Source organism: Podarcis erhardii (assembly GCF_964252035.2).
Source record: "Podarcis erhardii genome assembly, chromosome: 11".
Lineage (NCBI taxonomy): Eukaryota > Metazoa > Chordata > Lepidosauria > Squamata > Lacertidae > Podarcis > Podarcis erhardii.
This window is the reverse complement of record NC_138501.1, coordinates 7,039,077-7,060,895: the sequence shown is the minus strand read 5'-3', so window position 1 is coordinate 7,060,895 and position 21,819 is coordinate 7,039,077. Positions and strand designations below refer to the sequence as shown.

Below are 21,819 nucleotides of genomic sequence, written 5' to 3'. Positions count from 1 at the left end.
TAATCATACTAACCAATGTCTCAGCAGTGCTAAAGCAACCAAAGATTTTGAAAAATGACTTTGGAATGCAATACCCGGATGGGTGTGCCTTTTAGTGATCTCTGACATCTCAAGATTTATTTCCCACATTTTTCACATATTGGAAATGAACTAGAATGACACTTTTAAAAAGTGGTTCTTGAAAAGAATGGATGAAAGAATGGATAAGACTGAGTGTTCAACATTTCTTCTTTCCATGTAATAAATTCTCAGCAATCACTAAAATAATCTTCAAAGTCCATTTCATATTAAATATCCTCAGTCATTAAAAAATCCTGTTCAAATCTTATTTAGGAACATATATATGTATATAGCCATATATACATATATATGGCTTTAGAGTTACATTGTTAAATGTATTCTTCACCAACCTTTGTCAATGACATAAGAGAGCCCAACTTCACCACTATTTAACATTTGCTATTTTAATTTAGATGTAAAAGAACAGTTTCTTTCCAAACTACTGAGGGACAAAAAGAAAGTGCCTTAATAAATAAGAAATGCAAGCAAAACATATATTAAACTATTATGGAAACACTTAGAAAAATAAGTGCTTAATTTTAAAAATAAAACGACAATAAAACATTGACAAGCTGTGCGTTTATGACCCCATTTTTTAAAGTAAAAAATAACCCCTATTTTTTGCAGCACTTTTCTCCACAAAGGTAGGAACTGACTTTGATTTTACCTCATCTTAAGGGTTTATTATAGAAATTACCTGACATGCACATCCTAGACCTTTCACATTTGTGTGTCACGAGCTTGCCTTCTTCAGCCCAGCAGCCATGATGAAAAGTGTAAACGCACCATGCCTGTCAATCTTAAATAAAAAAAGACCGGACTACCACCACTTCATCAAGCAGACACTAGTGCGAACTCTGAATCTTAATCATTCACCAAGTTAATAACCGTACTGTCGTTTCTCTAGAGACTTCTTGGACCTGTTTTCTCACAAATGCCATATAATCTTCGGTAGCAGCCTCTTGCGCCTGCGACAATGGATAGATGCTTGAATGTTGCTAATGACCTTCCTACAACTAAATATATGTTTTCCGTCATGAATTTGCTACGCCTATTTGGGTGCACAATGAGATGAGCAACTGTTTTCAGCACAAATTGCTGGGTATTAATCAACAGGGACCATGCTGGGTTGGGGTTTGCACAGGGAGAAGGGGAAGAGGAAGGGGGGGCGACAGCAGGGGCTCGCTGTCTGAACAGCATCATTTAAGAGAAGCTTCCCTCCTATCTTACTGAAGCATTCATAGTTTAGGAATTGGCCTTGGTAATTATACTACACTTTAATATACCTCAGCCCTCGCCTGCATTATCAAAGACTCACGGGAGAACAATTGTACCAGTGGCATCAGAACAGAACGAAAGAACAGCCTATCTGAATCAGGCCCAATACCTATCTTAGTACAGCGTCCTGTTTTCACAGTGGCCAACAAGATGCCTGGAGAAGCCCACAAACAGGAACTAAGAACAGCAACACTCTCCGCATGTGCGATTCTCATCAGCTAGTATTCCGAGACATCAGAAATCCCTATGGTTAAACAAGACTGGAGCATATTGCTATGCAATTCTGGGATGTCTTGGCAATGCCTTTTACACAGACCACAAGGATGCATCTATCAGTGTAAAAATGGCGGCACACTTAGATGTGCCTTCACTCCTCTAAACATTTCCCAGGGAAAGCACTGAATTCCTTCCCATTCACCAAATAATTACATCAATGTTTTAAAGTGGTATATCGGATGCCATCTGATCCTATAGTTTCTCCTTAGAGTGGACTACACAATCTGCTGATTTCTTTCCCTCTGGCTTGATCTCAGCTAAAACAAGATTCCCACAGAGAATACCAGTCTTCAGTTTTTCTGCCCAGATGCCAAAGCACGTGAAGAAGAGGTGAATCCATAGAAGCTCCAGATATCCATACAGCAGAAGTCACAAAGTTCAAGTCATTATTTCCCTTTTTTTATCCAGGTCAAAGGCATGAATACAACAAGGCATTGTTAGTTGTGATGGGCAAAACTGAGTGTCTGTTGATATAACAGGTCAGGTTTTTTAAGGCCTTTGTCTATGCAGAGTTATAATAATGCAGAAGCCTGATTGAATAGAAATCGAGGGGCAGGGACAGAGACACAGAAAGAACGAAGGGGAGAAGAGATACATGTCAGTAATGTCACAAAGTCAATACTGTGTCTACAGAGGGAGAAATGCACACAGCTTGCCCTTTGAAAGCTTCTCCATATCTTTGTATTTAATACTGTCAGACTTGAGAACACATTTTAATGGAGTTTAGTGGCAATTGAACACATTCATTCAAACACTTCGTAAGAGGAAGTGCCAGGAGTTTCTATCCTAGAATATCCAGATACACTGGAGATGCCTTGGCCAAGTTCTGAAGCAGGCAGTGGATTTCTTTGATGTTGAGCCTCATATGAGGCTCCCGCTGCCAGCATCCCAACATCAGATCATAGACTTCCTTTGGGCAGGTGCGAGGTCGCTGCAGGACACGGCCCTGAGTAATACACTCAATTACCTGGAGTAAGAGAGAGAGAGAGAAGAGAAAGGACAAGGAGCAAGCCAATTTATTCTTTCTTTTATTGCTGCTTTGGGAAATTAGTCAATACATCCTGAGAGAGTCACCCACCTCCCAATTTACATGTGCCAAACCCTTCTGCACTCTTATCTTTCTATAAATGTTCCACTTCCGGCAAATGGATCCAGCCAAATACACTGCCTTTGAGACCGTTCACCACCACAGCCCGACTGCATTTTTAAAAGCATATCATTTGTACAACAGCACACACCTCATTGTTTGAGAGCTGATACCATGGCTGTTTGCCGTAGGTAAAGATTTCCCATAGAACGACTCCAAGGCTCCAGACATCACTTTCCGTGGTGAATTTTCTGTACATTATGCTTTCAGGAGGCATCCAACGAATGGGTAACATGGTATGTCCACCAACCTGGATAGAAGAGTTTGAAAGAATGTAAATGGTTTTTGTGGGAAGAAGTATATGGAGAAAGGGACATTGCATGTTTTAAACGTTTTGCAGTGCAATATATTATTTCCTGTTATTGTGAATTTGTGTCTCATTAGTACATCCTTCTGCTTCTTGTTATCCCCTACAATCTTCATCAAGGGTGGATTCTTCACTTCCAAGGCAACATTCTTTGAAACTTTCAGGGACTTTACACTATAGTCCTTTACTTCTTTTGCAAAGTATCAGGAGAGCCAAAAGTCTGACCAAGATTTATGGAGCATTTTTTTCCAGCTGTATGCCAGAGTTTAGCAGTAGCATATGTATGTTTGGAGCATTCAAGGCTACTGATTTACTTTTAGAAAGCACCTCTGTATGCACTTAAAGACATGAAGAAGTGTTTTATTATTATTTGATTTTGAACTGATTTTAGAATGAATTGATTTTAGGATGCTGTATTACTTTACTGTTGTTAGCTGCTCTGAGCCCGGCTTCAGCTGGGGAGGGCAGGATTTAAATAAAGTTTTCTTATTTTTATTATTATTCTTAAAAAATAGTCATTGTTGACTTCCCTAAAATGAAGGCATATATGCCGGTTGCATTTGTTCTTAAATGCTTTCCTGGTTAAATAAGGTGGACAGAAAATGTATCAACACTTTGTGGATTACTCGTTTTGTTTCACTGCACAGAATATTTGACCATGGCAACCAATGAAGATCACCTTAAACCAGGTTTTACGCCACTTCCAATAAGGAGCTTTGCATCTTACACACAAATAGGCACAAAGTGGGTGGTATTCAACTAAACTGTGGTCAGAGTAGACGCATTGAAATGAATGGTCATGACTGCATTAGAGCCATTAATTTCAATAGGTTTACTCTGAGTAAAACTTACCGTAATTGCTTACCACCAATTTTCATTCATTGGCTGTTTGCTCCAGATTGGTTGTGCCAGAACACAACAATGACAAAAAGTCTACAAGCAAAGGATTGGCTAGAGGTCTCCAGGCATCCTCTAGTGAACATACACATGCCTCAGCTCTCAAGTCACCGTGTTTCAGAGCAGAAGCCACAGCTGGTAGAATTACTCTGCACTGCAACTTGAAAAGGTACAGCAGTCCAGTTAGCACCTAGGCCAGCGGTTCTCAACCTGTGGGTCCCCAGATGTTGTTGGACTACAACTCCCATCATCCCTGAGCTCTGGCCTTGCTAGCTAGGGGTGATGGGAGTTGTAGTTCAACAACATCTGGGGAGCCACAGGTTGAGAAAGGCTGATCTAGGCTCTAGGAACAGCCAGCTACACTCTTTCCTTGGACACATCTGGGATATAACATGAATGAAGCAGACCGGCCACTGCTCTCTGATATTCCTGAGACATCTTGGGGCTTCCAGAGCACATGAAGGATTGGTATCAAGGGTGTCAGAACCAGGATGTGTAAAAATACCCATAACTGAACTAATATGATCTGTGGCCGAGATCTGTGTGGAGAGTATAGTGTTACTAATGCATTGCCAATATGCACACCAGACACAAATACAACATTCAGTTTCTGACCCTTGCTCTAAGATGCACTGCGAAAGCAAACTGCTATCCTTGGCTGCATTTCCTCAGTGGGTGGGTGAGCATTCATTAGGAGGTTGAAAAAATAGAGAGAGACCCTTCGAAATCTGTGGCTACACACCAGAGCAAAGGGCAAGCACCATTACAACATTATTAGTTGCTAGAGGCTTTTGGTTCATTAAATATTAAGTGGCTCTTAAGCCTGTTCATCACGTGGCATCTATGACTGCTTTGGCTCCGTGGGTTTTATGGGACAGTCTTTAAAAAATTAATGAAAGCTGGTTGTAAAACACGGTTCGCTCTTTTATTGAGGTTTTGTTGTGATTTAAGCTTCTCGCTATCGTAAGAAATGTAAATGCCTATTAGAAAAAGAAGGGCACCCTTCCTCTTATTAGCTTCACTATAGTTAGATATTCCAGAAGAATAACATACACTAAATGTAGGAGCCTCATTTGATACATAGCCAAACACATACAATCGCTACATAAAGATCTTGGGCTGCCTCAAGTTAACAACATAAATGTTTTTCTTCATAACTATAGATATAAACGGGACGCGGGTGGCACTGTGGGTTAAACCACTGAGCCTAGGACTTGGTGATCAGAAGGTCGGCAGTTCGAATCCCCGTGACGGGGTGAGCTCCCGTTGCTCGGTCCCAGCTCCTGCCAACCTAGCAGTTCGAAAGCACGTCAAAGTGCAAGTAGATAAATAGGTACCGCTCTGGCAGGAAGGTAAACAGTGTTTCTGTGCGCTGCTCTGGTTCGCCAGAAGCAGCTTAGTCATGCTGGCCACATGACCCGGAAGCTCCCTCAGCCAATAAGGCAAAATGAGCGCCGCAACGCCAGAGTCGGCCACGACTGGACCTACTGGTCAGGGGTCCCTTTACCTTTACTATAGATATAAACACACACATACATACAATTAAGGCACTTAAGCTACTTAACTCCCAGCCCCCTCTACTGCATCATCCTAATCAGTTTTGTTGCACTGAACCTCTGCAGTGTGGAGTCTTCCAGAGTGCTTGTTGTGGGGGAGGAAGGGAAAGGAGAATGTTAGCCGCTTTGAGACTCCTTAGGGTAGTGATAAAGCGGGATATCAAATCCAAACTCCCCTTCTTCTTCTTCCCTACAGTCTACAATTCTATGATACCTCATGCTAAGCTTATGAACAGCTGTTGTCTAATAAACAAGATATAAGTTGTATAGCCTTTTATACACTAAACAGTGATTCATACTGGTAAACAAGAATCCTCATCGTTCTGATCCCCTCTCTCTTCAGAGTTAGTTCATTGGCTTTTTAGTGATCACAGTTTGGCTATCGCTCTAAATAGACAGATATAATTCAGCATCTCATATTGATGCTGTTCCAGCATTCACTACTTCCTTGTAAGCCAATGTGGGCAATGTTCTATGCACAGGAATATTACTCATTTCGGGGAAATAGTCATCTTTTCAGTCTTGAGATTTTTAATTTGTGGTATTGTCAAATATACAAATACCATAGATTCTGCCCTCCCCACAATCGCTGCTTACGAAGGCTGAAAGAAAGGCATATTTTCTCCAAAACAATGAACTGTTTTTTCCAATCGGTGCAATATTTTCTGGTTGAGATGGCAGAAAGGTAGATGGTAAGAAGGGGATATTTGGTCTGGAAGATACTCATCTGGTGTTCTTTATCTGCTCTTCCCTCTCTGTTACAAAGATGCATTAATGTTGGTATAATGGTGATCTGTCATTCAGCTCGGCATGCCATTAGTTTTAAACGAGAAAACTCATTCTCTTCCCATTCATGCCCACTCTGCTTCTGCAAGGGCAGAAAACACTGCCTGCTTTTGAGGGAGTGTGCTATAAAGACAGCTATGGCACTGCATACTAATTGACACACTTTAATGATTTCTTTCCCTATTGCTCTCTCCTCCCTCTCTGCTCGCTGCTCCCCTGACTTGCCGGTTCCTAGCACATAAGGCTTGCTACCATGGAAACTAAGTCTCCAAATGTGCAAACCTCACCACATCAACATCTCGAGCATACTGCTGGTGAATTTCAAAAAGGTACATCAGGCTAGAAGACAGGCAAAAAGAGGGGGATCTCCTTCATGGGCAGGCTGTTTAGGGTCCTGACAGGTTTATTATGGCCAAGAGATCAACTATCACACATATATCCCACCAACACATTCTGCTGAAATGTTACATTATTATATTGCATGCTTACTACGCAAGAAATTAGCAGAACCAAAATAGACCAGCAAATCTACTTCGCTTTCCTTTACCAAGGTGGCAACCCCTTAAAGGCAGAGATTCCTTCCAGCGTCTGGGGAAGTTTAATGACTCAGAATAAATGTGTTCCTGCCACTGGTACAAGATGTAAGCAGTACAGATGCCAATCTGTGAAAACATTCTATTGAGTCAATTCATTTTTTAAAAAGTTTTTTATTTATACAACAAGAAAAAAAGAAAAAAACACAAATACCAAATTACACACAAATTACAAAAAAATAACCATAGACACATAATTTTCTTAGCAAATAATAAAACATCTATTGGTCTTGACACTAAAGACCCAACCTCCCGTCTATTCCATATTTCAAATTCTTATTACTTTTTGCCAATACACATTTTTAACATAATTTAACTTATTCTCAATAAATCTAATTTCTTATATCTACCTTGCAATTATTACTGAAGTTCCTCGAATGCTGCAACAGAATTTAAACTACTATATTTATTTTTCAGATAATCTTTGAAAACCTCCCATTTTGAAACAAATTCCTGTTTTGATTTGTTCTTTATTTTTTCTGATAAACCATCTAATTCGGCATATTCTGTCAGCTTTTGGATCCAATCTTCTATAGAGGGGATTTCATTACTCTTCCATTTTGCTGCGATCAAAACTCTTGCTGCCGCCGTCGCATATAAAAAGATACCCTTCCTCTTTTGTGGAATATCCAAATCTGTTATTCCCAGGAGGTAGGCCTCTGGTTTTTTGTTGAAAGAGATCTTTAGCATTTTTTGCAGTTCTGCATGGATACTCTCCCAGAATACCTGTATTTTCCTACATATCCACCACATATTGTAGAATGTTCCTGATTCACCGCATCTCCAGCAATTACTTGACACATTTTTATCCATTTTTGAAAGTTTCCATGGTGTTAGATACCATCGATGTTGCATTTTTTGAAAGTTCTCTCCAATCGTGTAACAATTTGTGAATTTCCAATTGATCTTCCATAAATTTTCCCATTGGGCCATGGTTATTGAATGGCCAAAATCCTGGGACCACCTCACCATTGCCACTGCTACCTCCTCCTCCTTGACTGTCCAGTCAAGGAGGAGTCGATAAGTTTTGGAAAGAGTTTTTCTTTTAGAATTTACAAGATCAGATCCGAATCGGGAAATTTCTACTGAGAACCCCTTTTGTTTGTCAGATTTAAATTTTTTCAAATAACTGATGGTATTGGAACCAGTCTGAAATGTGGTCTCTTATTTCCTCATGTTTTTTTAATTTTATTTGGTTATCTTCATTTTTTAGAAGTATTTTATATGTTGGCCAGCTTTCCTGAGTATTTTTCCGTTTTACTGCTACAGCTTCTATTGGAGAAGTCCACCACGGGACTTTAGGCTCCATCAGGTCTTTATATTTTTCCCATACAGCAAAGAGTGATTTTCTTATTATATGGTTGGTAAATTTTTTATGAATTTTCGCCTTTTCATATATCAGGTAGGCGTGCCATCCCCAGCGGTTGTCAAAACCTTCCAGGTCCAGGAGATCCGGATTCTGCAACGTGCACCAATCTTTTAGCCAGGTGAAACAGGCTGCCTCATAGTAAAGTTTTAAGTCGGGCAGGGAAAAGCCTCCTCTCTCTTTTATGTCTATTAAGATCAGGTGTTTAATCCTAGGTTTCTTCCCTTCCTACAGGAATTTGGAAATTTCTCTTTGCCATATCTTGAGACAACCTGCTTCACCCAGTATTGGAATCATTTGAAATAAAAAGATTAATTTTGGAAGCACATTCATCTTTATAATGGAAATCCTACCCAGAAATGTTAATTTTAGTTTACTCCAGATTACATTTTTTTTCCCTAATCTTTAACCAAGTTTTGGTGTAATTATCCTGAAATAGGTTTATGTTCTTGGGGGTGATCCAAATACCCAAGTATTTCGCTTTTGAGGAGATTTTCAGGCCCAATATTTTTTCTAAGTCGTCCTTTTCTTCTGTGGTTACATTTTTAACAAGCATTTTTGTTTTTGTTATATTCAGCTTAAAGCCTGCCACTTCTCCAAATTCTTTAATCAATTCCAGCACTCTTTTCAGACTTTCTTTAGGGTTTTCAGTCATAACAAGTAAATCATCCGCAAAAGCTTTAATTTTATATGTTTTGTTTCCCAGAGTGATGCCTTTAACAAGCTGATCCTTTCTTATCTGATTGTTCAAGACTTCCATCACCAAGATAAATATCAGTGGTGACAGTGGGCAGCCCTGTCTAGTTCCCTTGCTTATTTTGCACTCCTCAGTAATTCTTCTGTTGATGATCAATTTTGCATATTGTTCCGAATAGATGGCATTTATTTCTTTACAAATATTTTCTCCCAGTCCGATTTCTTCCATTAATTTTTTCATAAACTTCCAAGACACGTTGTCAAAAGCTTTTTCAGCGTCCACCAACATAATAGCTGCTGGTTTATCAATTTTAATATCCAAGTATTCTAATACATTAATCACACATCTAATATTGGATTGCATAAATCGTCCGGGAAGAAATCCGGTTTGATCTTTATGAATTATCTCTTTCAGCACCATTTTTAATCTATTCGCAAGAATGTCTGCGAATATCTTGTAATCGTTATTTAGCAGTGCAATGGGTCTGTAATTGGCCATGTTTGAGGCATCTGTTCCCTGTTTGTGGATAAGAGTAATAAAGCTGTCCTTCCAGGTTTTCGGTAGCTTTCCATTTGCCAGAATATTATTCATTAGGTCTTTCATGGGAAGAAATAATGCTTGTTCTAACTTTTTATAGTAATTAGCTGGGAGACCACCTGGGCCCGGTGTCTTTCCTAATTTTGATCTCTGTATAGCTTGTTGCACCTCCATAGCTGTTATTGGTGAGTTCAAGATTTCAGCTTTTTCCTTAGGTATTATTGGTAGTTTATTTTTGCCCAAATAATCAATTATTTTTTCTAGAGTCTCTGGACCTTCTTTGTATAGTTTTCTGAAAAAACTAGCAAAGTTTTTACTAATTTCCTTCGGTTCTTGAATCCATTTGTCTTTTAATTTTAATTTTATTGATAATTCTATCTTCCTTTTTCTTCTTTAATTGCCAGGCCAGAAGTTTACCAGGTTTATTTGCAACCTCAAAATTTCTATGTCTCAACCATTTTATCTTCCATTCTATCTCTTCGTTTATTATCATGGAGAATTGTGTCTGTAAAATTTTTATATTTTGCTTAATTAGTTCATCATCTGGTTTTTGGAAAAGGATCCTTTCCTTTTTTCTAATTTCCTCCCAGATCTCCATTTTCTTCTTCTCCTTTATTTTCCTTTGGAATGCATTTTGTTGGATAAAGAAGCCTCTTATGACGGCTTTACCTGCGTCCCAAACCATCTCTAGACCTACTCCTTTATTTAAATTAAACTTAAAATATTCTTCTAAGATTTGCCTGGCCTTCTGTACAGTTTTTTCATGGTTTAACATACTCTCATCAAGTTGCCACCTTTTAACCTTTTCTTCTTTTCCTTTAAAGTTAACCCAGACCACACTGTGATCTGAAATTGTCCTTGGATGGATTTCTGCTTTTGTAATATAATTTAATAAATCCTTTGTTGTCCAGATCGCGTCAATTCGTCTCGCCGATTTATGTGGCTCTGAATAATGTGTAAATTCTTTCTGTTGGATTCTTAAACCTCCAAGCGTCAAACAAATTCAGGAGTTCTATTAACTGGAAAAATGTAGTGGGAGTTTGCTCTGCCTCTTTTCTTTCTTCTTTATTGTTCTGTCCATGTTTGGATTGACTACTCCATTAAAATCTCCTAATAATATAATCCCCCCCCCCAAATATTCTATGACTCTTTCTTCCAAGAATTGATAGAATTCAGATTTTCTTTCATTTGGTGCATAAATTCCAATAACTATCACTTTTTCATTATTGATCTTAACTTCTATAATCACTGTTCGACCTTTTTCATCATTGTAAAGCAGTTTTGGCTCCAGCTGAGGTTTTACATAGATTACCACCCCTCTCTTTTTTTCTTTACTTGATGCAATAAACTCAAGCCCCAATCTTTTATTTATTAATACTCTTTTATGTTTTTCCGCTACATGGGTTTCTTGCAGACCGATTAGATCATATTTTTGCTTAAGCAGAATATGTTCCACCTTGTTCCTTTTTGATTTTTCATTTAAACCATTTACGTTCCAAGTAATAAATTTATAATCCATACTTTATTTCTTATGATGATACGTGAACAGATTAAAAAAATAAATAAATAAATTTACACATTCAAGGTCTCAGTATACGTAAATTCCCTTCTTAGATCTGTCTCCTAACTCTCAACTGTTTGTTCAGTTTCCTCTGATTCTCCCAACAATTGCCTTTTCCCTCCGAGCTCTTTCCAGTACTTTCTCCAGAACTTGCCGCATCTAATGCCGACAAGCACTTTCTACGTTTCCCTTTAAAGAAAAAGGAGATGCCTTCAGGGTACTCCCACCTATAGTCCACTGCTTTTGCCTTTAGTGCCTCTGTTAGAGATTTGTAAGCTTCTCTCTTTTTTATCAATCGATTTGGGATAATCTTGTGGACGATAATATCATTTCCTTCCGACTTGAATTTCTTCTTGTTACTAGCTTGTAAAATTCTATTTCTGAAATCCATAGAGTTAAAAGAGACTAAACAGTCAGCCGGCCAGTTATTTGCTTTTGCTACATTAGATTTGACTCTAAATGCTTTTTCTATTTTTTTGTGCTACTTCTGCTTCTTCTAGGTCTAACCAAGCTGCTAACTCTTTTGTGATTTTTTTCTCAATTATTTCCTCTGTGTCCTCTGTTAGTCCTCTGAATCTTAGGGTATTCTCCCTTCTCTGCATTTGCAACATCGTAATAGAGTCCAAAGTTGAATCCTGCTGCACTTTCAGATCTGCTATTACTATTGAGTCAATTCAAATGATGCCTGAGAGATCTACAGGTGCTACCCAATCGTAAAAATCAGAACCAGAGGGAAGATGACTCGACAGGTGGGCAAGACCCTCTGCCAGCGAGGTGATTATTATTATTATTATTTAAATAATTTTTATTAACTGGCCGATCACATCAAATTAAATCACATCATATAAATTCCGAATTACAAAGCCAAATTTTTAAATTTTGTTGGGGGAACCCATACTTCAAGATCCAAAGGGGAATTCAGATCATCTTCTTATTACTGCGTTAATGTCCAAATCAGTCCCAATCAGTCCAAACAAAGTTCATAATTCTATCCAGTCTTATCTTGGTGTTGCCACATCATATCTTGTTCGTATAATTTCTCTTTTTCCTTTACGATCTCTTCTGTTAGTCTCCTTAAGCCGATAACAAGTATAATAATCCTGTGTGGATTTCCCGTTCCTCCACTAAGTCCAGATGGTTTCCATATATCTCCTTCGTAGATAACATCACTTTTTCCATCGTAAATTTTGGCATTTGTCGCTCTTAAGTCCCACCGAGGAGTTGATTCACGATATGTAAACAACTCTATTTCTCTCTTTCTCCTCCCAGACCCAAGAGCTCCCACAATGCCTCACAAAATGGCGACGGTATTTTTTTTCTGAGTGCGACACTCCAAAACTCTTAACTTTCCAGCTTCATCTTGAAACATTGCTTTGGATCGAAAGTTTATCTCCACACAGCCTTAAATCCACAGCTTAAGTCCTTAATTTCTGACTCATTAGGGGAGGGGGTTTCTTGTTAAATCACATAAAGAGGTAGAGGCAGGTTCCCCCCCTCAGTCATTTGTCATACCGTATCTTGACGTTCTTCTCATGTTTTATTGTTGTCTTGTTATCAGAGATCTCTTCTGTCAGCAGTATTTACTCCCCCTTTTCCTTGATGTATGTGCAATTAATCACGCCCAAATTGTTTCTTTTAAAGATCATTGCAACCAGCGGCGCGAATCGGGAACGGCGTCGAGGAGTGCCGAAAATCCCACAGGAGGGCTTTGTGCCTAGTGCCCCCACCCCCACAAATTCGGGGGTGGTATAGGGCACAGCAGGCAAGGGCCGTCCCCCCCATAATCCTGGGGGGGGTAGGGAGGCTAATTACCCCCATCATAGCCTCCAAATTACCTCGTGTGGGTCGGAGAGATGTTATTGTCAGCCATCTTCCGATGCGCCACCTAGTGGCCCCCCGCCAGAGAGGTGATTAAGGGGCAATGGATAAGGCTGAGCTGGAGGTATTTGCCAGAGCTCACATGCAGTCCCCTGCAGGGGCAGGATCCAAATTTTAAAAATAAATTGGACTTGGAGAGCAACACACAGTTGGAATAAATGCACTGTACAATCATCATTTTATCCTGCTTAGTCATTTGTAGGCAGGATGGCTAGGGCAGAGGAGCTACAGATGCTGCCATTCTGAACAATGGGACTGTCTCAAATTCCTGCTGCTAGTGGTCTAAGTCTAATTGAGTGTGTTTCTTCTCAGGAAGCTAAATATTATTATTTATTGAAAATAAGCTTTAATAACAAAGTTCTTCAAAACAGGACTGCCCACCGCACCCTCACTGTTCACAGTAAAGACACTTGAAGTACTTTAGTGAAATACCTAAGCATACTTTTGGGGTTAACAATAAACTTGGGCTAACTTCAGATGTGGGACACGGGTGGCGCTGTGGATTAAACCACAGAGCCTAGGACTTGCTGATCAGAAGGTTGGCAGTTCGAATCCCCATGACGGGGTGAGCTCCCGTTGCTTGGTCCCTGCTCCTGCCCACCTAGCAGTTCAAAAGCACGTCAAAGTGCAAGTAGATAAATAGGTACCACTCTGGTGGGAAGGTAAACGGCGTTTCCGTGTGCTGCTCTGGTTCGCCAGAAGCGGCTTATTCATGCTGGCCACATGACCCGGAAGCTGTACGCCGGCTCCCTCGGCCAATAAAGCGAGATGAGTGCCGCAACCCCAGAGTCGGCCACGACTGGACCTAATGGTCAGGGGTCCCTTTACCTTTACCTAACTTCAGGTGTAACTACAGTTTAGCAATGTGTGAACAAGCCTTGCACTTCCTCTTTCCTCCCACCTTCATGAACTGTTGAGTTACTGCCTTTCTCAGCCACATCATAGTTTGCAGTTACACCTGAATCATCAAATTTATATTTGCCCTCCAAATAAAGATAGGAAGTAACAGTGTCAATGTGGTTTGTCATATTGGTTTTCGAGTGTATGTGCACAGTTTGTTGGCACACTATGGACTGCATGGAAGAGAAAGTAATTCGTTGGCCCACTTTGCATATAATACTAAGCAATTTATTTTTTAAAAAATATGTAATGGTTTGTTTTACAAACCATGAGTTATCAACAAGTTGTTCCGCGGACAATGAAACAAATCAAGATTTGTTGCTCCAAAATATGGTTTGTTTTCTAGCTGCTCTTGCTTCACATCTTTGTAGTTTGGAGAGCTCTTGGGTGGGGTTAATGTGTTATGTTCACATGGAATGCCAAGCCATAGTAAAAACAGATCAAGGTTCATAAGCAAACAAACCACAAACTATGGCTTCATATCACAGTTGGCTTGCAGCAAATAAATCCTATTTAAGCTGTTGGGCAGGGCTCACACATAATGCTAAACCATGGTTTAATAAACTATAGCTCAATATACTGTGATTTATTATTATTTGTAAATCAGAAAATGCAAGGGGGGAGGGGAAGGGTCCATGGTGTGATGTTATGTGTGAACCAGCCCTTACTGAACTCTATTTAACAGTTCCTGTTTTCCAGGAATCTGAGGACCATATTCAATAAATAAATGGTTCATTCTAAGTTTGGGCTCTGGTTCAGTTTCATTCCCACAACTCACACCAGCACAACTCCTTACTGACCTTGTTACCTGCCTTCAGCCATCTGGATAGGGTGGGAAACAAATGGCGGGGGGGGGGCTCACAATAAAAGTATATTTCTTTGGCAGATAAGACGGTAATAGTACACTGCATTGGAGTTTGCAGGCAAGCAGCAATAAACAAGAGGAAGTCTGGGATGATAAGCAAACATTTTGTTTGGTTTGCATTTCGGGGGGAAGTGGAGGCTTCGCTCCTCAGAAGACAGTCAACTTTGATCTTTAAATAACTTCCTCCTAATAACTGTAATTTAACCTGCCGGTGCCCAGCAGTTCTCCGGATTCCTCTAAGACTCTGGGTGGTTGCTTCGCAGAAGGCAGCAGAGAGTTTCTATGTAATTAAAATTACAGCTGCAGAGAACTATTCGTTGAGTTTTCAAATCTTGGTGCCAAAAACAACATCTCTACTTGTGAGGGCAGACTCCTGAGATGCCTGAGACTCTAAATTAAAACTCACAATGCACAGTGATAATAAAACCAGTGTTCCAAGATTGGCACAGGAATTAAGAAGGGTGACATCTGCTTTCCCCCTGAACCAGAGCTTTCAAATTCACCTTAATTCACCATGCTCTTCCATTCATTGCAGTGCCATCTAAACAAATACTTTTCCTTCAATAATTCTACAGGTGCCTAGTATAAGAGGGCAAGGATTTTATTGGATCCAGAGTTTCAGGGCTCCTTCTTGCCTCCTACCTGTGCAAAACTTAAAATTACCATCACCTAGAATGGAACATTTTTGCCCTCAAGGAATTTCTATACGCTTCTGTACAGATCACCCAACAAATTCCCAATTGCTCACAAAAGATAGTGTCCATAGCATATTAGTTTCTTCTTTATAGAAGATTTGCTATGTTCTCATTGCAGATCTACCGTATTTTTCGTCCTATAGGGCGCACCGGCCCATAGGACGCACCTCCCTTTTTTTGGGGGGGGGAATGAATAAAAAAAATTATTTCTCCCCCCAGCCGCGGCTGCCGCCCCAAGCCTTGCACACACCTGCCCGAAGCACAGGGCACCCTCCAGAGGGCTCCGAGTGCTTCAGGCTGCAGGTTGCCGCCCCAAGCCTCGCGCAGCCTGCCGCCCAAAGCACGCGGAGCCCTCCGGAGAGCTTCCCGTGCTTCGGGCAAGTGTCTGCAAGCCTCGCATGCCCGGCGGGACCTCTGGCCGGGCGCACAAGGCTTGCGGACACTTGCCGGGGCTGCAGGCTGCTGCCCGCAAGCCTTGTGAGCCCGTGGGAACTCCCGCCGGGCTTGCAAGGCTTGCGGATAGCTTCCTGAGGCCTGGAGAGCGAGAGGGGTCAGTGCGCACCGACCCCTCTCGCTCTCCAGGCTTCAGCGAAAGCCCGCATTCGCCCCATAGGACACACACACATTTCCCCTTCATTTTTGGAGGGGAAATAGTGCGTCCTATGGGGCGAAAAATACAGTATTTTCTATTTTTCATGGCCAAGTTAGGATCAGTCAGCAGAAGTGGGGAAGGGGAGGGATGGACAACAACAACAAAAAAAGACTTTCCCCCACAACAGTCAACATACACAGGCAATGAAAGCAAATTTATAACATAAGAAGTCTCCTTTCTATGTGGAGGGATGCTACCAGAAACTATTTTCCAGCGTGGTTCAATGGCCACTTGTAGTAAGCTCTTTGGCTTCTAGGCCAGGGCATAGCTGTCAACTTTTTTTGCGAGGAATCCTATTCGGAATAAGGGAAATTCCCTTAAAAAAGGGAAACTTTGACAGCTATGGGCCAAGGACTACCCTACTCTCCTTCATAGGCTTTGGGCAGCTTTGTGCTAAAACTGGCACCAATGGCAGCTGCTGTGCTGGGGCTTCTGCACCTTTAATTAAATATTAAAAGGGTAGGAGCCCTGCACACTTTTACATCTGGCCATGCCGGCTGGGCCCAGTCCAGCTTGGAAGATCAATCTCACTCCATCCCCACCTTATACCATTCTTTGCTACCAGAGGCAACAGCATAATCCGTCTGCAAGCCCTTGCTTTACACAATCCTTGCTTCATGTCATTTTTATGTCCGACAACTCTGGGGTAAATGAACTAAGAATACTGCGGGGATGGGGAGTCATCGAAGGTGGGCTAAAAATAAAGGCAACCACCGTGCTGTGTAGCAAAATTAACGTTTGAGGCTGAAAGAAATCTCCACGTGGTGGTGAGAAAACAAAGGGTGTTTATCGCTAGCAATAAAGCTGAGCAAAGCCCAAAAAGCTGGGGCCTGCTAATATACATACTGTAGCTGTTATCTGTTAAAGGAATACATATGCATAAACGTCCTCCAATCTAAAGTAACAACACACTACTAATTATACCATGTATGGTCTTTCCTTCATTACCTATTCATTAGGCAAGGAAACAAAGGACTCGCTCTTGTCAAACGTAGACACTTGAAAATGTTGTTTACAACCTTGGGAGTAAAGCTTCTCCTAGCACAAGATAAGGCACAAGGCCTCTAGCCCCTGGGAAAAAATAAAATCCCTCTGTCATCCTCTAGAATAGATCCTGACATGACGCAATGGCCGAACCAGGCTGTGACGTTGGAGCGGAGCTGAAAAGCACATGTGGGGGAAAGAGCTAATTTCATTTGAGTACCAGTTGCCAAAATAGCATCTAATAAAAAGCCTTCAAACTGTGACAGTTCAATATAAACACCCACAAGGATGCCTTGGCAAGCTGCTTGACTCGTCACCAGCCTGCTCCTGCTTTTCCTGTGCGAGACCTCGACACAAAACTCGCCCACACAGGTATGCAGCTGCGTAGTGACAGCGGAGACCTGCAGGTGCCTGTGAGTACTGCCATTTCTGAGGGGAGAAAGAAAGGCAACTTATCCCTTGCTTGAAGTGTTCCATCGGCAGCTAAACCTGCTGCCATTATTTATAAAAAGAAGGGGGAATAAGAACCCTGTTGCCATACATTGACTCTTTTTAATGTATAGACATTTTATACTAGAAATAGGCAGCGAAGTCACCCTTTGGGCTTATTACACTGCCATTATCTTTCACAAACAGCGAAGTCACAAGGAAATCTACAATGCACCAAAGCCAGGGACAGATTATTGAAAGGTTGTAAGATGGAAGGCAGAACACAACATGCTAAGGAATGATTTCTTTTCTTTCTTTCTTTTGCAGTGCACAGATGGCCTCTCAAAATTCTCTACCCTATTTGTCCGCAGAGAAACTGATGGAGTGGGGCATTTCACTAAATTTCTCCACGGGGAGGGGAACCCCTCCAAATTTATTGGGGTACGGCTTCAAATTTGCCGTGGCAGTATCACAGACAGTCTCTCTCTCTCTCTCTCTCTCTCTCTCTCTCTCTCTCTCTCTCTCTCTCACACACACACACACACACACACACACACACACGACTGTTGCACTTGGGCACTCTGTGTTTGTGTAAAAGGCAGCTACTACAAAAATGGCAGGGAGAAAATTCTGTAAAGTGGCCCTTTAAACAAACTGAGGGTGGGGTCCATGGGCAAAAAAATAAATTCCCCAGAAAATGTCTACTGAATAATTTTGCTTCTACAGGGAGTAGCTAGCTCTGAGCCTCTTATACTGTGCCGGAATCTGCCATTCTACTAAGAAGTACAATTTGTGCTGGAGAATCTAAGGTTAAAACCTAGCAAAAACATATAACATTTATGGAAAAAGTTAGCTTACTCCAGGAAGTATTAGCTTGCTACCAAAGCACAAAACAACCCCAGTGTACAGCACCCTTTAAGCCTCCAAGCAGGTAGAGGAGCGTGCAGAAGCTCAGTAGGTTACACCTTCTTGGTAAACACTGGGAAGGTTTGCTTATTTTGAGTCAACCTGGTGACAGACAAAATCAGATTCCTATGGTGCAATAAACAACCTGATACAGGTCAGTGCAGAGTACAAGTATCCGAGTTTTATTTTCTATTCATTTGTGTGTGCCTGCCCTATTGTTATATTTTGTTGTGGCTTAATTTGTGACAGGCTTTGACTTTCTGGCATTCAAAAGGGGTTGGACTTCTTCCCATCACGGAAGAAAGTGTACCTCTTACAAAGAAGCTGCGATTGCTTCTATTATCTAATATATACACACCTTAATATTTACTTAGTTACACTTACTCTTAAGTGGGGGGGGGGTTACATGTTGATAAGAAGACTTTACTGGTTTTGGGAGGAACTCAAAGTGTTTCCCCTCAGGGCTTTTCTTTTATCCTGCAAGGCAGCTGTAGGTGACTTTGAATGAAGTAGAGGGGAAAGGGGAAGATTAACCATTGCCTTTCCGGTCACTTGTCCTCCCTAAATCTCCCCACCCCCAGCTGCATTCCCATCTGTGCTAGAAAAGATACTGGGTTCTCATATCTTTGGCCCTGCAAGCACAAAAGGAACTTAGGGCGACTCTGAGTAGACAAATGGCTACCAAGAAAAAGGGGACCCGTCCTTTGCAGGCAGGTGTCTGATGAAACCCAGAACTGCTTTAACAAACGATAGCAAATGACATGTTGAAATTCCATCCCCACAACACGAGGTATTTCTCAGTGACCATGAAATGTATGTAAATGAAAGTAAGGTGTTTTATGCAGTGATGTTAACGCAGGCAAGCCCTGTGAGATAGCTCAGTCAGTAGAGCACAAGACTTTTAATCTCAGGGCTGTGGGTTCAGTCCCCATGTTGGGCAAAAGACTGAAGGGGGTTGGATTTGATTATCCTTGTGATCCCCTCCAACTTTGCAATTCTATGATTGTAAGCCGGATCATTCCTTTCCCCTTCTCCTGCAGGCCAAATTTGTCAGATGGATGGGGCCAGCCACCTGTCAATCATCTGATGTCATTTGACAACTCAGAAGGGGCTCCGCTGAACCCCTTTGAAGGCTGGCTGTCAGTGCAAATCAGCTGATAACTGCTTAGAGCCCTATGAATACAAACCACTTGCAAACTGACTTCAGAGTGAGTTTTAACAGATTTTACCAGTTTTGATTGGATCAGCGTACTAAATTTGTGATATGTACTGAGGGGAAAACAAGAATTACAATATGTCTTGCAGTCTATATATGGTAGCACTTACTTCGGATGTGTTCAGACAATTTAGGCTTGATTTATATAGGACCATAGTGGGATTTTGTGCCTCTTAAGCCTACAGAAATGATAAGGGCTGTGGAATTATACAGAGGAATTATATCAAAGGAAAACACCATCCCAGTTAGTTAGTAATGTGTGATTGAGGGAAGCTTGCTTTCAAATGGGAACCAAACTGAGTTTCTCCTAGTGAATTCAAGAATACCTACGAAGTTGCTGTTTGTAAATCCCCTTGAGATAAATGCTAATGAGTCAGGTGCCAAACAGAAAGAATGGGAAACTTCCTGTCTTAAGGGAATAACACTGTGAGCAGCCAAAAAACACCCCAGACCTCAGCAAAAGAAGGATATGACCCCCATCAGTATGAACACCAAACTCAGTTGAAACTGAAGAAGTTCAGTTGTATAAGGCTGCAATTTTGCAAAATGTTGAAAGAACTCTTGGGGGGGGGGGTAGAAATACTTATTGCCAAGATCTGGGGTTTGCATGCCAACCAAATCTGATGCTCATAATTTATCATTCTGTTTTCTCTTTCACAGAATAAGAAAGGGAAAAACCGCTATATGTCATTCGTGTCTTAAGACATAGTGGGCTTGCTTTTAAAAAGAACTATCATGTTTTTACATGTTTCCTTCACTGGACAATAGAAGTACTTTGCCAGCCTGTCTGTTGTACGATTTCAGAGAGACTCTAAACAAACAAACAAACAAACAAACAAACAAACAAACAAACAAAGCCTTTGTAGCTAGCACCATGCAACAGCACAACATGCCAAGTATCCAAAGGTTATCTCTCTCCACAGTTGTCCCTGCAGCATCTCTTAATAGCTGTGCCGACAGAGTGCAGAATATCATTAACAATCTGACAGAGCAGAAGGGGCCGGGCCTATTTGCCATGTAAACAGGCAAGCGGCAGACAATAATTTTGGATGCAAACTAATATCTCAGCAAATCAGTGCAGGCGTCATGGAGTGCCGGTTACTAACACATTAATAAAGATGGTTATGTAGACACTGGTAACCAACACTTGCTTTTCCACTATGCACCGCAGAGCTAAGAGATCAGACAAATCAACAGCTGATACAACAGTCAGTGGCAAATATGCAGTTTCAATAGTAAAAAGACACAAGCTTACTACACGTTCCAGTGTCTTTTGCAGCTGATCAATGTCTTGCTTTGATCATACTTTTACCCAACCTTCCTCCCAAACAAGAACGCAAAGAGTAAAAACAATACAAAGATTTTTACAAAGCAAAACCTTCAAATATCTTCCCAGCTAATTAATTCCAAGGATGCAAGAGACTTCAGATACCTGGGTAAGCAGGCCTGCTTTGAAATCCTGCCTAAATACAGGCAACAACCGATTTATGCACATCCACATGATAATCATGCACGGACGCATGGCGCTGAATCTGGAAGTGACCCTAAAATGTCACTAAAAGGCAGGAACAGGGGTGGAGATGAACCACTGCTGGAAAGTCAGCACCAGTTAGGCAGCCTGCTGTGGCCACCCCTGCTGTTTATATGGCCTTTGGTGGTTGATATTGCAGGAGGTGATGTTTTCGCTCCCACAGTGTTTAGGGCCTTGTACTTGGAATTGGGCCTGTTAAGTTCACTGGCAGCCAGTATAGTGTTTTCAGGACCAGTGACATATGGTCCAATTGGTCTGCCACATTAGCTGCAGCTTCCAGGCTGTCTTCGAGCGCAGCCCCACATAGAGCATACGTGTGGAGCCCAAATGCAAGGTCACTAGAGCATGGCCTACTGCAGTCTGGCTATTCTGGCTCAGAAACAGCTATGGCTGTCAAACGAAAAACAAATCAACTCTGGCTACTGAGGCCACTTGGGATTCCGGTGACAGATCTGAATCAAGGTGCACTCCCAGACCATGAGTGTGTCTTCACGGGGAGTGCAACTCCTAATTCCAGGACTTGAGAACCACCCACCCACAGCACTTGGATTTTATCAGGATTCAGCTTCAGTTTACTGGCCCCCATCCAGCCCATCATTGTTTCTAGGCACTGATCCAAATTTTTCACAGCCTCTTCTGGTATAAATGGACGGAGAGATAAAGCTGCATATTATCAGCATGCTGAAGACACCATGCTCCAAA

At 41.3% G+C, this 21,819-nt stretch overlaps 1 protein-coding gene across 1 annotated transcript in view; it reads right to left on the bottom strand.

Annotated features, from left to right (window-relative positions):
* Positions 1 to 659: 659 nt before the first annotated feature.
* Positions 660 to 21,819, bottom strand: part of NTRK2 (neurotrophic receptor tyrosine kinase 2) — a 178,013-nt gene continuing 156,853 nt past the window's right edge. Inside the window, exons 18-19 of the mRNA XM_081880995.1 lie at positions 2,853 to 3,011; positions 660 to 2,581 (exon numbers count right to left, since the gene is read on the bottom strand). Of these exons, the coding sequence (XP_081737121.1) occupies positions 2,396 to 2,581; positions 2,853 to 3,011 (345 nt within the window). The 3' untranslated portion in view covers positions 660 to 2,395. The remainder of the gene's footprint in view (positions 2,582 to 2,852; positions 3,012 to 21,819) is intronic.